Source organism: Cryphonectria parasitica (assembly GCF_011745365.1).
Source record: "Cryphonectria parasitica EP155 unplaced genomic scaffold M406scaffold_8, whole genome shotgun sequence".
NCBI classification, from domain to species: domain Eukaryota; kingdom Fungi; phylum Ascomycota; class Sordariomycetes; order Diaporthales; family Cryphonectriaceae; genus Cryphonectria; species Cryphonectria parasitica.
This window is the reverse complement of record NW_024468916.1, coordinates 2,159,819-2,174,317: the sequence shown is the minus strand read 5'-3', so window position 1 is coordinate 2,174,317 and position 14,499 is coordinate 2,159,819. Positions and strand designations below refer to the sequence as shown.

At 49.9% G+C, this 14,499-nt stretch overlaps 3 protein-coding genes across 3 annotated transcripts; 1 reads left to right on the top strand and 2 right to left on the bottom strand.

Moving 5' to 3' along the window:
- Nucleotides 1-3,854: 3,854 nt before the first annotated feature.
- M406DRAFT_19732 (uncharacterized protein) lies at nt 3,855-4,298 on the bottom strand (the record flags this gene model as incomplete). The annotated part of the gene is made up of 1 exon (XM_040915443.1): nt 3,855-4,298. A coding segment is annotated over one exon (444 nt), but the record flags the coding sequence as incomplete, so codon positions are not given.
- Nucleotides 4,299-7,219: 2,921 nt separating this feature from the next.
- On the bottom strand, nt 7,220-8,356 carry M406DRAFT_333802 (uncharacterized protein; the record flags this gene model as incomplete). Its single annotated transcript, XM_040920874.1, has 1 exon — nt 7,220-8,356. The coding sequence occupies one exon, from the start codon at nt 8,354-8,356 to the stop codon at nt 7,220-7,222; it is 1,137 nt and encodes a 378-aa protein (XP_040772729.1).
- Nucleotides 8,357-10,949: 2,593 nt separating this feature from the next.
- M406DRAFT_324225 (uncharacterized protein) lies at nt 10,950-14,440 on the top strand. The gene is made up of 6 exons (XM_040919838.1): nt 10,950-11,072; nt 11,137-11,222; nt 11,316-11,677; nt 11,818-12,588; nt 12,676-13,177; nt 13,401-14,440. The coding sequence occupies exons 1-5, from the start codon at nt 11,066-11,068 to the stop codon at nt 12,701-12,703; spliced, it is 1,254 nt and encodes a 417-aa protein (XP_040772728.1). The 5' UTR covers nt 10,950-11,065; the 3' UTR covers nt 12,704-13,177; nt 13,401-14,440.
- Nucleotides 14,441-14,499: the final 59 nt, after the last annotated feature.

Here is a 14,499-nt window from a genome sequence, read left to right as displayed (position 1 = left end):
GGTATACCTAGTTGACCAGTTCTTCCTGAGTGGGGGCGTGCAAGAACAAAGAGGTTCCTGGAGGAGCTATCGTATTCCGTATTGCTCAAGGGGATAATACTGAACTGTTCTTGAACAAGAGTTATCAAAATGTAATGAGTACTGCAGCAATCCAAAGATTTCTAAGTATACAAAGAGGTTTATGCTAACAAGGGCAGTATCAAAGTATCAAGTTCTTGAATACAGAACTGTACAAATCCTAATAAGCGATGCAAGTATTCACTGCTTTTGAGGCTACTCAGTGTATGAAACTGAATACTTAGATTAATAACTGAAGAGCTATATACGAGATCTATCTAATGGGAATGAACGTGTTCTTATATATTCAGCTCTTCATTGTGGATATGTTGGATAGCAATATATCCAAGTTATCCTGCTAGCTCTGGATAGCACATATCCGAAGCTATCCTTCCTGATTAGCTGTGTTCATAACTCTAATCCTGGATTATGTAATCAATGCTTTGTCAGAACGTTGAATCCTTGACACCTGGTCCCTGTTACTCGTGATCTGTTCTGTGATCTGCATGTTGGATGAGTCATAACAGTTATAGTGGCACTTCTGTTTATGTGCTGTTAGCGGAGTAAGCAGATAATTTGCTCTCGATTGCAGATGTTTACTAATTGCACTCCGAATTAGCTATTGCTTGATTATAGGTTGTAGAAATATTGTTATTCTCAACAGCAGCTAGCGCTATTGCATGAATATCATTATTGGATTCGTATTTCTTGTTAAATCCGTAAGCAGTAAGTCTCTGTGCTTATTCCGTAGATTTCATCTGCTGCTTAGAACGAATTATTATAGGGAAAGCTCTGGATATTAGTATTTTGGATGGGCTGGATTGTTTAAGCATTATCCGTTTTGATGAGTTAGAAAAGTTCTCAGAGAAAAGTGAAGAAGAGAGAGCTGAAGAGGAGCCCAATGATAATAATCTTGGAGGCTTTACAGGTACTGGAGATTCCATATCCTCAGACTCCATCGCTCACTTGACAGATAGCGATAGATAATAGCCTTATTGGATGTGCGTCTTGGTAGCTGTTGTGACAACTTTGTGCAGAGGAATGTAGAGTTGACAGACTGAATTTTCCTTACCAGCAGGATTGTCAAATCCCACAAACTAAGCTTTTTCAGCTCTATTCAGCAATTTTGTTTCTAGCTTTCTGGCCTTTACAGGAATATGAAGGTAACAGAGCTGAAGGAAAGGCTGGATGTGATCAATGGATGGTTTGTGTTCGTGAAGGCGCTTGAAAGGCATGATTTGATATGGGAGACTTTGGTGTGGCTTTCGGTTGCATAAATAGACTGCATATGCAACAGCTTCCAGCTACAAAAACAAATAATCATTATTACAAAGTATAGCTCTTGCATCTGTGATAATAGTTCGGTTGAAATGCTCAGCTAAGCTGTTGAACTTATGATAATAAGAGGAGGATCGCTAGTAAGCTACGCTTCGTTTGCAGAGAATCTTAATTATCCGCTTATTAACATATTCATCCCCATTATCAGATGCAATAGCTTTTACTTTTGTATGAAAATGTATATCTACTATTGCAAGAAAATCCTTAGTAGTTCTAATAGTCTGCACTTTGGACTTGAGGAAGTATATCCAGCTATAATGGGTATGATTATTGATAAAGATTATGAAGTAGAAAGAACTGCTGAGTAATGGAATTGAGAACTTCCTAAACAAATCAGAATGTATAAGGTTGAATATAGTAGTGGAATTGTATTGTGCTGGGAGAGATTTGAGTTTATAGCGCATTGATTTGGACAATTAGCATGCTTTGCAGTTAAAATCTAATAGCTTGATGAGCACAGAATCGCTGTTAGAGTACAGCTGTTATACCAGATTTAGCAAGATATTGCTATGCTTAAAAGCTTTATAGAAATGTATATATGTAGCAAACAATGCAGACTCATTGCTAGCAGTCTGAATCTTAAAATTCTCATATTGAAATCTCGCTTACAGCACTGTTAGCTGTAATTCGTTTCCGTTTGGAATAAGGAAGATATTATTGCCTTAAGTAATCATTCTAAACTTCTTTTAAATGATTATTCAGCTAAAGAGTTGGATAGATTTAAGTTAGTAATTGTAAAGAATATTAGATAAACAGCACTTATGAATAGAACTATTAGATATCTGCAGGAGAATTTCCACTATACTAATGCTCTTAACGGAAAGCTGCATGCTGCTAGCTACAGTAATAGTGCTAATCCGAAGCTGGAGACTGGAGAAATCCTCGATGCATTCTATCATATGTTTTAATGCGCTAGAATTGAAAATCTACAATAAGAAAGTAATACTTGCATTATCCAATTATAGTAGCAGGTTTATAGCAAAGGCTGTAATCTCGTGGAATGCATGGAAGGCGATGATATCATTATCATTATTCTCATCTTCTGCATAACAAGCAGTATTACAATTCCATTTCTTGCTCTTATTCTTCTTGTAGTCTGCTAGCTTGATACAATCAGTATATAGATGGCTTACAAAGGTGTAGTTGCAGGCATGATACTAAGTATATTCTTTTCCAGCTTTGTTCTTATTCTTGTTCTTATCCTGTATCCTGCGCTTGATATCCTTCTTTTTAGCTGTAGATGTATAGTAAGCAGCCTTATCTTCGAGTTTGTTGCAGCTAGTAATATTGAGCATTTTGGATTCGATCTGGAAGAATTTGATAAGGTTTTGACTACTTAAGTTATCAACGATATAGTTCATATTATTCAGCAGTATAGTAAGGAAAAATGATCCCTTGATATTATTAGATTCGAAGATTCTCATTATAGCCTTGCTTATAGACTGGTTCAATATAGTAATCCTGATATACAGTTTGGTTTATAACTATCTGAAGTTGTTGAGATGGAACTGCAGATCACTGCTATTCTCAAACCTTATATTCATTAACAAGCAGAATAGGTAGATTGTAGAGTTTCCAGTATTGCAGTTAAAATGGTTAGCTAGTATTATTCATGCATCTGCTGCACTATTGCAGTTGGCAATAAAGGTTGTCAGATTGGAGTGGATAGAGCTGAATAGCATTACAAAAGCCTGATCATCCTAATAATCCCAGACAGCTCGTCCGGCCTGATCCACAACATTTGGGCGTACTTTCTCACTGAACAGAACATCTGCCAGGCTTGCAAACCGGAAAGCTCTGATCCAGGCAGCTCTCCAGTCCAGAAAGTTATCGCTCTTAGGATCCAGCTTTGGCAGAAATGAAGGATCCAGCTTGAAATTGAAAGAAGAAGGATTAGAGAGATTAAGAGCTTGGTTATCAGCCATGTTGAGTAGTTTGCATTAGTATACGTGCCAGACTCGTGTTCCGGTGCTTCGACTTTACCTGGGGGCGTCGTTCAGGCGTCGCACGCGCTCTTCCTCGTAATATTGATGGGAAGCAATTTTGCGATTAGTATCAATAGAGATGTTATTGATAATCCAAGTCCAAAATTTTGATGAACCGGGCTCATAACCTGTTGAAGTTGATGATAGTAAAGACGATGGATTGAAAGATGAGGAGAAGAGGAAACTAAAAGACTGGTAGGCCTGGCGGCCGAAATAACAAACAAACGCGCACGGACCAACGTGCGTACTAATGGAAATGCACCTTCTTCACTCATGCGTCCCACACAGGCACAGCGGCTCATCCTTGGGCAGCATGTACTCCTGAAAAGTCCACATCCGATACCAGTAAGGCCGCGCGAGGATATCAAAATACCCGTTGGCGGCCCTGAGCATCAGCAAGTCCTTCTCCCGGCCGGCCTTGTCAGAGAACACCGACTTCGCACCGAGCTTGAGCCATGCCGAGGAGCGAGCCGTGACGAGACTCCGGCCGGAGCCGTGGGTGCTGAGGTAGGCCGCCAAGGCATCGACCTCCTCGTTCGACTCGCCGAACCAGATGACCGTTGTCCTTGCCACCGTATATAGTCGGCCCATCAGAGGCACCTGGTAGGCCTGGTCGCTCTTGTCCTGCTGGTTGATGCAGATTGCGTCTGCCCACACTGTACGGGGCTTTTTGCGCTGACGGAGGCCGCGCAGCGCCGCGTGAAGATTTGGGCCGACCACGAATTTAGTCCCGTCAATGAAGATGTCGTGTGTGGGGTTAGTTGGTCCCCAGACGTACGACAGAGCTTCGAATGGTGGCTCGTCGTCCAGTGATGCATGGTTCAAGGAGCAGTGAATAGGTCCACATGGGTCGCTTGAGGGTATCAGCGTCAAGAGACGTATCTCGGACTTCTTGTGGTCGAGGGGAAGGTACTTAAAGGTAGAGGATGCCATCATCAACGCTGGTTGGAGAGGGAAAAAGAAAAAAAAAAAAGGATTGGCTAAATACGATGGAAACTACGATATGAGGCGACCTACGAGCAGTATTGACCTCGAAAGGTCATTGTCCAACGAGTCTACGTACTGAGAGCGCATTGATGTGCTTGAACTTGCTTTGTAGGATCAAGCAGATGTGGGGTCAGAGGGGATGAGATCGGCCAATAATTGATGTCAGCAATCGCTGAATATGTCCAGCTGAAAGGAGAGTTTTATGCCTGTTATTTCAGTCGTTCAATTGTACGCATGGTCGCAGTGATCCTCTGCACAAATTCTTCAAGGGTCGTGGGGACCGGGAACGAAACCGAATCAGCCCATAATAAGTAAGCTGTGCAAACATGCAGCTTTGGAACCGACACACTATAGCATCTCAAGCATTGGACCAATCTTCTCGAAGAAGAATGAGGTGAACAGAGACGATTTTGGAAATTGACCTGAAAGTTGCGTTGAACTGAACATAGGATTTCATCAAGATGAATCGGCCAAGTCTTCCTGTCCATCTTGTTTAGAGTACACACACATGCTACATCTGGCACCAATACTCAACAATCTACTCAGATCAATTACAGCTGAAAAGGCTTTTAGATCTAGGGCACCAATAGCCCAGGCTCGTCAAGAGTTCCTTTTTCAAGTGGACCAACTTTGCTTTTGCAGAACAATCCACCACATTGTTTCCTCCGTGTTTTCAGCTGTCAATGAGTCGCGTGGTTGTGTACAAGGCTTGCTGCTGTTCCTATGGTCTCAGGTCTCGTCACACCCCTCGCTCACATCCCTCGCGTGTAGTGATGCCTGACCCGCCACACCTTCAATGCCTCTCAGCTTTTCCAAGATCCCCATTTTTTCTTCCTTGAGGATGCCCATATCTCAATACAGAAAATTTCGCGAAGCTTCCTTAGATACCATCTTTGCGAAGAGAAGGCTTACCAGGAGCAATGTAACTTGAACCCAAGCCCGGCCGAAAACGCTGCTGGTGGGGTCATGGAGCCCTCCCAAGTTCAAGGGTCTAATACCATGAAACATGGTGTCGATGCCCTCGTATTCCAGCTTTGCGATATTCCATTGTTGGCTGTTGTGTCCTCTGTAGCGCAGAAAATCAATATCGGTGATCAACAATACTCCTCCCCACCCTCAGAAAATGTCTCCTTCTCTTTCTCTTTCTCTTTTTATCCTTGGAAAGAACAACAAACTCACATAGTGCTCATATACTCCCGGTGAGCCCTCCGCACCTCGCCGGGCAGGGTCATTTCGACCACCGTCCTGGTCTGCGAGATCTGCATCTGCAGCCTACGCAGTTCGTCCTCCTGCTGCCTGAGCCTCTCCTTGTACTGCTTGTGCTGCTCGAGAAGGTTGTGCAGGTTCTGTCTGGCGGAGGCGGTCGTCATGTTCCTCGCACACACGGGGGGAGAGGGGAAGTCCGAGAAAGAGGTTTAGAGAGGCAAGGGAGCAAAATCTTGTGCTGGTCGATGTTGAAGCACTTGTGAGTGGGTTGTTCGAAAGTGGTGTGTTGTTGTCCCCTGAAATTGACCAGCTTAGCTATTAGGAAAATAGCTTTGTGCGTGTATATACAGAGAGGCCCCGGGGAAAGAACCCACGGGTCTTCAGTGCTGTTTTGAAGATACGTGAACGAAGATTCTTGACTGCTTTTGAAGAAGGTATGTGAATAAAGGCAATCACACCCTAAGGGCTGCTGTCACACTCCGGTATGGCGGGCGATGTTCGAAATGCAGCGGTTGAATCGTGACCAGGCCAATGCACGGGTAGTTTAGGTGGGACGATAGGTGAGGGGTGAGATCCAGTCACACAGTAAGAAGAGTGACACCGGTGACAGAGGAGGAAGATGACGAGGAGGGTAAGAGTGATGATGATAACAACAACAGGTCAGCGTGAGTGACGAGAAGACATGCGCAGAAGGGGAGTGTAGCATGAGGGTACAACTTGGTATATGACAGAAGAGAAGGACAAAATGAGAACGATAATCTTTTTCTGAAATCCTTCTATTTCTTTCTCTTTTTCTTGAGGCTGAGGCCAGATACTCTTGCGTCCCTCTCTTGGCGTCTTGGCCACGTTCAACGCTCAATGAGAAGTCTCCTATTCTCGAAAGGCTGGTCACACAGATCGTGGAGTATAATAAACTTGCACGAGAACAAACACTTGCGTTCCACCCTGTCTCACAACAAGGCGCGGGCCTCCCCGAGCTCCTTTGTAAGTGAACGCAAAAGAAAGACGAAAAAAAAAGCGCCGCCCTCCGCCCTCCCTCCTCCCCCCACTCGCAAGCCCGCTTGGGCTGCCACTTCGTCATCACACACACGTGAACAAGTTTTTCTTCCTTTCCAAAAGACCGGAGCGACTGGCGGTCTGACCTGCGCCGGGCTTTATCGTAGGATTTCTTTTTCCTCCCTGGTGAAGTCAGCTGCTCTCGGCTTGACCACCTTCCGTCAGGATGGGGTTTAGGGGGGTTGAATGGATTGGGTGATTAGTCCTTTTCCCCCTTCTCTCTTACCCCAAAGAAGGTCTCTGGCGTTGGCGGTCAGCCCCGAGTTGCTAGCCTGCGGCTTGAGGGCGGAGGTGGAGGGGGGTGAGACTCGACTCGTGGGGAAGATGGTGACGGCTGAGTTCATGGCTTCGTCATGAATGGATGGGCAGACGGGTGAAAGCTGAGAGATGTTGTGTGCGGCTGACTAGCGACCTTTATCCCCCCCCGGTGGCGGTCTTCCTCACCCCGGTTCGGGATCTTGTCTGTCTGTCCCGCCTTGCCTGCCTGCCTACTTGTTTGTTTGGTTGCTAGCCGGCTGGAGGAGGAAAGAAAAGCGAGAAGAGAGAAAAAGGACAAGAAGAAAAAACACAAACAGGTACAAGAAATAGTATTAAACTAATCTCGCTGTTGTTGAACTACTCCTGATAGTCGATCTAGGCCCCTTCATGGAAGAGGCCTGCGACATGGCGGCAGCAATAGTCGCGGCTGAGGACCGATAATATATATGTATGCTGCCGGCGTCCCCCGTCATGCCGCCCTCGCCGCTGTCATAATCGGTCTCGGTGCCGTCCATGTCGCTCACCAGGCCTGATTCGCTGCTCACAGCCCCGCTGTGCGGTGGCCAGGCCGGGCTCAAATACCCGCGCGCGCTGAGGGTATCCGAATCCCTGTCCTGCTGTTGTCGGCCTCCTCGACTACTACCACTGTTGCTGTGGGTGTTGCCATTATAACTTCCTCCTTCGGTACCCGGGACCTTAACCCTCTTCATCTCCTGGATCACAGCCACCAGATCCGTCATGCTCCCTGCCTGCAGCTCAACCGGATGCTCCATGGACCCATACACCTCTGCTGCGCCCCGTGGTTTTGTCCGCGACCTCGATGACTTTTGTGACCGCTGCTTAGCGCGCCCGTCCAGCTCAGGCCTGTTGTGCGGCGTAGGAAGTTCCTGCGGAGGCAGCACAGGCAGCAGATCCGGGCTCTTCAGCGACCGCCGCGCACCACCACCTCCACCACCCACGGTAGTAGCCATGGACCGCTCGCCCATGGACCGCGCATAGTGGCTGTTCCGGGTGGTGCGCCCGTTGGTACTTGCGCCGCCCGCCCCACCGCCCGTCATCTGGCCCCCTTGGATCGTGGTGGCGTGGCTGTACGCCCTGCTCGGTGCCGGGTGGCGGCTCGGCTGCAGCGAGGCGATCTCTGCGCGCCTCCTGCGAGCGACGTGGCGGGAATAACAGAAGAGGGCGAGGGCGAGGATGGCGAGGAGGGCTACGGAACCGACAACAATGCCTGCGATGGCGCCCCCGCTGAGGTGGTGCGAGCTCGAGGAGTTATAACTGTTGGAAGAGGATGCTGCGTCCGTGGGTTCGGAGTTGGTGGAGGTCGAGTAGACGTATATTAATGATAATGTGCTGCTGGTTGTGTCGAGGTCGCCGTTGTTATCGCTTCCCGGAGTCGCTGTTGACGAGGCCGCGGCGGCGGTGATGGTCACGGTGATCTGCCCCGCGTGGCCGGTAGAGGAGGTGGCCATATCGTTGGTGGAGGTGGGGGTTGAATATAAAATTAGAGGTCAAAATTACAATAAAAAATAACAACAAGAAGCAAAGAAGAATGGCAGCAGAAAATAGTTCCAAGAGATCGTAATAGTCGCGGACGCCTTCAGGAGAATTGGTTTTGTTTGTGACCCTTTCCTTGGTACTGTAATTCTGGGGGTTATTTGCGTTGTATGTGTGCGTATGGCGTTATCCCGTAGCAAGGGGAGGAGGAATTAGGAATTAAAGGCCGCTGGGAATTCAAGTAATCGTAGACTGTAGTGATTGCAATTGATGCTCAGCTCTGGGCATGCGGTGTCTCTTCACTCTTCCTCTCTCGCCGCCAGAGATCGTTCGACTCGTCCTCGTCGAGCCTCAATCCATCATCATCGTCGTTGTCGTCGTTGGCGTCGGCGTCGCAGCTCTTTTGCCCGTCGCAGTCAATGGGCGGGTGGAAAAGTAGGGAGAGACAGCGGCGCAACTTTGTGGCTTGAAGGCCGAAAGTTATCGCCTGCTGGTTACCGAAGGGGGGAGGGAGGCGGAGAAGAAGAAGAAGAAGAAGAAGAAAAAAGAGGAGGAAAGGATCAGGGTTTCGAGAGGCACCAGCAAGGCAGAGCTGAGCAGTCCTGGAGATAGAGAAAGACGGCCGGGGCTGGGGCTGGAGGCTCGAGCGTCGCCACCAGTGGACTGAGTATGATCTTGGTGTGGAGGGGGGGAGGGTTGCAGAAAAGATCAAACACCCTAGAGCAAGCGAGCAAGCGCGCACGGTGACAAACCAGAGAGCCGCAATCAGAGTATGAGGAGAACAAAGATGGAAAACTGAATCAAAGAATTGAGAAAGGCAAGAGAGACAAGGCTTCGAACACGCCACTGAGTGGAAAACGAGAGGAACAAGGCCTGATTCCTCCCGCAGGGCCCCGGGTCCGGAGACGATCATCAATCAATCCCTCGCCGGGGTCAATGAGGGTTTTCTCACTCTCTCTCTCTCTCTCTCTCTCTTATTGGGGGGGGGGGGGGCAGATAAACAAGCGGGAAGAAGCCTTGAAGAGAGAGACGAGGGGCCGGTGCAGGCTCGGCAGGGCTAGACTAGGACGAGTCAAGAGAGGGATGGCAACCGTGTGCAAGCGAGATTGGGCCACAGTCGTGGGCTCTCCAAGGGTTTGTCGCGCGACTTGTGCGTTCGATAGGGTGGACCCTTTAGCCGTTGTGGGTGCAAAGCAATCCCTCTCAAACGGATCCCCGAATCCTGCAGGCGCACAGGTAAGGGCACCACATCTGTAGCGCTCCTCAGCTAGGCCGGCGAGTCCCTTGGAGTAGGAGGAGGGATGAGGCGTGGAAAGGGGGCTCCGTTGGTTTGTCAGTGGGGCACAAGGGTTTTTGTTTTTGTGTAATATCATGTGTGCTACTGCTGCATTATTTGCTGTATGGAGTATGTAGGTAGTTTCTCACCTGTTGGGCGATTGATTATCTGTGCCACGTTGCTGAACAGATCATTTGTTGGTGGCGGTGGTGGTAGTAAATGGTGAACGACGACGGAGGGTGGATGAGATGAAGCAGACGACAAGACAAAAACATCAAGTCAAAGTAAGTAAGCAAGCCTGATGCCGAGGATCATAACCATTGCAGCAGGCACCTGCCCTGCCTTGCTTAGATAGCTTCAGGTAGCCTGGGCCTGGCTGGCTCTTTCCTTTTGTACCGCAGCCTCAATAAAGCCTATTCTTTCTATAATCATCATGATCATCCTCCTCCTCATAGGTTTTTTTTTTTTTTTTTTTTTTTCTTTTGAAGGCGCCGCACCGTGACTATGGGGCAGGCAGCCTTATATAGAAGCCATATCTCCGGTCGGGTGGATCTGATGGATCTCGTTCGTTTACCTCACTGAGAGAATTTGCTCCGAGAGTCCGGCTTACAAGTCTTGCTTGGATGACGATTGACAAGAGACGACGTCACTGAACGACATTTGAGATGTCGCCCAATCTGTGTCCAGCTTGGCGAGGCCAGAAGATCAGAGGCTTGTTACAGTATGCACAATGCAAAAGGGATGACTAGTTCTTGTCGCTGTAGCGCAGCATCTGGGGGTTACATGACTTTGCTCCCAGAACTGATAAACAGAGAGAGGGAAGGATTATGTGCAGATGTGAGCTCGAGAAGGTGGACAGGGGGAGGTAAAGAGAAAATAGAAAAGGAAAAAGAAATAAAAAGATAGATTAGAAAAGGACTCAAGACGACGCAGGTGATTAGTGAACGTCAATGTTCTGCTGACTGATTATGCGGTCAAGTCCGTCCTGACAGAGGAGGGCTCATGGAAGGGGACACTGACCATCATCACATGCCAACTGGAGAGAAGCCCATGTGCCAAAACAGAAAGGCAAAAAAAGGAAAGCCAATGGCGTGGCAGGTGCAAGTCAGAGACTACAGTAGTACAGGATGACCTATGACGCTTAACCTTGCCCGTCCTGAAGCTGCCCCGAGCGCATGCCCGGTGCCTCGGTAACTCGAAGGCCCACTTAGGAATCACCGACACATTGTTTGAAGAACATGTCCTCTCGATACTTTTCTATTGAACAGAATAATCCTTTCTCAAGAGTTCCCTATTGTTCTACACGTCAAGCATATTGTTTATCCTGGATTCGATATTGTCCCTCCTCGTCCCTCAGACCAAACCGACACTTTGACAGATCATCAATAACAGCAAAGAAACCGCAAAGATGGGTGGTAAGCTTCCTTGACGAGGTCGACGACGACGATGTGCCGTTCTCCAGACTGATCGCTCTTCCAGCCCTCGACAGACTGTCCTCTATTGGCAGCCAGCTTACCAGCCCCAAGTTTGGCAAGGAGAAGCTCCTCGAGAAGAACCCTGATGATGTAGGCCGTCCTCTTCGTCTTCCTCCTGCCCATCCTCTTTCTTCTTCTGATTCCCAGGCAAGCCACAAGATGCCCTAACTCTTTTACCGACAGATTGTCGTCACAGCATGCCTCCGCACCCCCTTTACAAAGGGCGGTAAGGGAGGTTTCAAGGACACTATGGCCTCCGACCTCGTGGTCGGCGCCCTGAAGGGCCTCATCGACCGCTCCAAGATCGACCCGTCCCTGGTTGAGGACGTCTGCGTCGGCACCGTCCTTGCCCCAGGTGGCGGTGCCACTGAGATGCGTGCCGCCGCCCTGGCCGCCGGCTTCCCCGAGTCTACCGCTGTGCGCACCCTCAACAGGCAGTGCTCCTCTGGCCTGCAGGCGTGTGTGGATGTCGCCAACCAGATCCGCGCCGGCATGATCGAGGTGGGCATCGGCGCGGGCGTCGAGAGCATGTCTACGCAGTACGGGTATGTTTGTTTCTTTCTCTTTCCCGGGAGACAAGACAAGCTCCCTTCCCCCCCCCCCCCCCCGGGCCCTCCAACCCTTTCTCCCCTTCCTCCTCCTCATCCTCAGATGCTGACCAAGTGTTGTTGTCTTTTGTTCACAGGCCCGGCGCCGTAACCGAGTTCTCCGACCTCCTCGAATCCCACCCCGAGGCCGCCAACTGCAAGGTCCCCATGGGCGTTCTGTCCGAGGACATGGCCAAGGCCCGCAACATCAGCCGCGCGAGCCAGGACGCCTTCGCCGCTGCCTCGTACCAAAAGGCTGTCGTGGCTCAAAAGCAGGGCCTTTTCAAGGAGGAGATCCTGCCTCTCAAGGTGAAATTTGAGGACCCCAAGAGCGGCGAGACAAAGGAAATCGTCGTGGACCGCGACGATGGCGTGCGCGACGGCATCACAGCTGAGTCCCTGGGCAAGATCAAGCCCGCGTTTGCCCGTGATGGCTCCATCCACGCCGGTAACGCCAGCCAGATCAGCGACGGCGCCGCGGCCGTCCTGCTCATGCGCCGCAGCACCGCCGAGCGCCTGGGACAGACCATCCTCGGCAAGTACGTCGCCGCCAGCATCGTCGGCGTCGCCCCCCTGCTCATGGGTGTGGGGCCCTGGAAGGCCATCCCCAAGGTCTTTGAGCTCACCGGCATCACCAAGGACGACGTCGACATCTTTGAGATCAACGAGGCCTTTGCCAGCCAGTGCCTGTGGTGCGCCAACGAGCTGGGCCTGCCCGCCGAGAAGATCAACCCCAAGGGCGGCGCCATTGCTTTTGGTCATCCGCTCGGATGCACGGGCGCCAGGCAGGTCTCCACGCTGCTGTACGAGCTTAGGAGGAGGGGTGAGAAGATTGGTGTCACGAGTATGTGTATTGGTACTGGTATGGGGTAAGTCAAGTCTTTCATTATTTTCCCCTCGTTCCCTCCGCCTCTTTCAAGACTGGCGCTGACCTCGTGTGTGTTGCGCTCTTCTAGCATGGCTGCTGTGTGGGTCGCCGAATAGAAGAGAACGAAGATGGACGTTGAAACAAGGGCAATGGATGTTTTGATTAATGCTGTAGAGTATGTATGGGTCTGAAAAAAAAAAAATGCATGATCATGTTGGACTCTAGCAATGCTGTATTGGAGTAGTGATTCCAGTGGCACAAGAATGCAAAACCTTCCAAAAAAATAAAATAATACAATCTGTCTCTATGCACAGGTGGTATTGCTTATCTTGTGAATAAAATGCAGTGTAAACGTAGATGCTGTATCCCTTCCCACAAACGCCATTCCCTGATGTGGAATATCTCCCGTTCACATTTGATCCAAGATTTCCATCTGGATAATTTCTTGCCACCCGAATATATATATATCTCCCTACAATTTCCCCCGTAGATTCCTCAGCTTAGGATCTGTATCAACACCTAGTGCATCCCGTAGATTGATATCAATTCCCTCTTTCTTGAGGCGCTCGGTGAGCTTCATGACGTAAAACCTAGAAGCAACAATGCTATTAGAAAACCTCATGTTCCACCAGAGTTTGGCTGTGTTTTTTTCTCTTTCTTTTCTCTTTCTCGGTTTGAGAAGGGCCTGGTTGATGGTGTAGCGGATAAGACCCAGAGAGATTGGAAACAAGGAGACGTTCTGACAAGGGGCCAAGGAATAAACAGAGTCTCCCGCACGACAAGCAACGAGGTGATTTACTCAGAGTGCCTCACATAAAATTCTCGTCTTCCGTCTCCTCCACGTTCTCGCCCAGAGCTAGCCGCGCTGCCTCGTCGGCTAGGTTGATGATATCGTGTAGAAGCTCGTCGGTTCGGCTGGGCGAGGGCATGTGCGGTTGTGTCCAGTCGATCGACTGGAGATAGCTCCGCATGTTGCTTCGCGCGGTGGTGTTAGCAGTGCTGGCCAATGCCTTGTTATCACTGCTGCCGCTGGCTGTGGTACTAGTACTCGGCGCTGCCGGAGGCAGAGCGTTGACCACGCGTCCCGGGTTAGCGGCACGAGGAGCACTGGTGACACCGGCAGCGCCAGTCTTGTCGTGTCCCGCCGTCACAGGGTCGGTCTGCTTAGGATGCACCGTCACTCTCACCTCGCCCGGGATGCCATCGATGCGGAGGTTTGCAGACTGGCCCGGAGCTACAGTATGGGTGGCAGTTGGTTGAGGCCCATGGGCCACCAAGTTCCGCAGAAACTTATTGGCGTCCTCAGAGCCGTCCATGAGCCACTTGAGACATAATTGAACCCGCTCCCTGGCGTAGCGATTGTGATCGTCATAAGTGCAGCAGTTCAACAGCGCAACGATACCATTGTGCTTCACAATTTGCTTCTGCACAGTTGCATTGCCCGGACTGTGGTGGCCGCGAGGTGGTTGCAGCAGTGTAGCGAGAATCTGCAGGATCTGGCCCTTGACGCCAGCCCATGGGAAGGTGTATGCAGCCGGTGTGTCGCGTATATTGTTGCCCGCATGCGGTGGCTGAGGAGGCTTGGCGTCGTTGGGGTCGTGATGACCATTGTTCACCGGTGGGGATGCTTGGCTAACCCGGTCTTTGGATCGGTTTGGCGGATTTACGAGACTTTTCTTCGCCACGCCCTCCTCGAGCCCTCGTAAAAGTGAGATGAGATCGTACGCCGCCTCCCATTCGATCAACTTGGGCCGCACCTCGGGATCTTCCGATACGCTCGTCAGGAAGTCCAGGAACTGCACCAACCCGTCCTTGGCACGCTCCATGTCCCAGTTGTCCACAGGGAAGTCTGTAGGATCCAGCTTCTTGTGTCGGATGTCCGCCTGCAGCTTCATCAGAGCCACGCACTCCG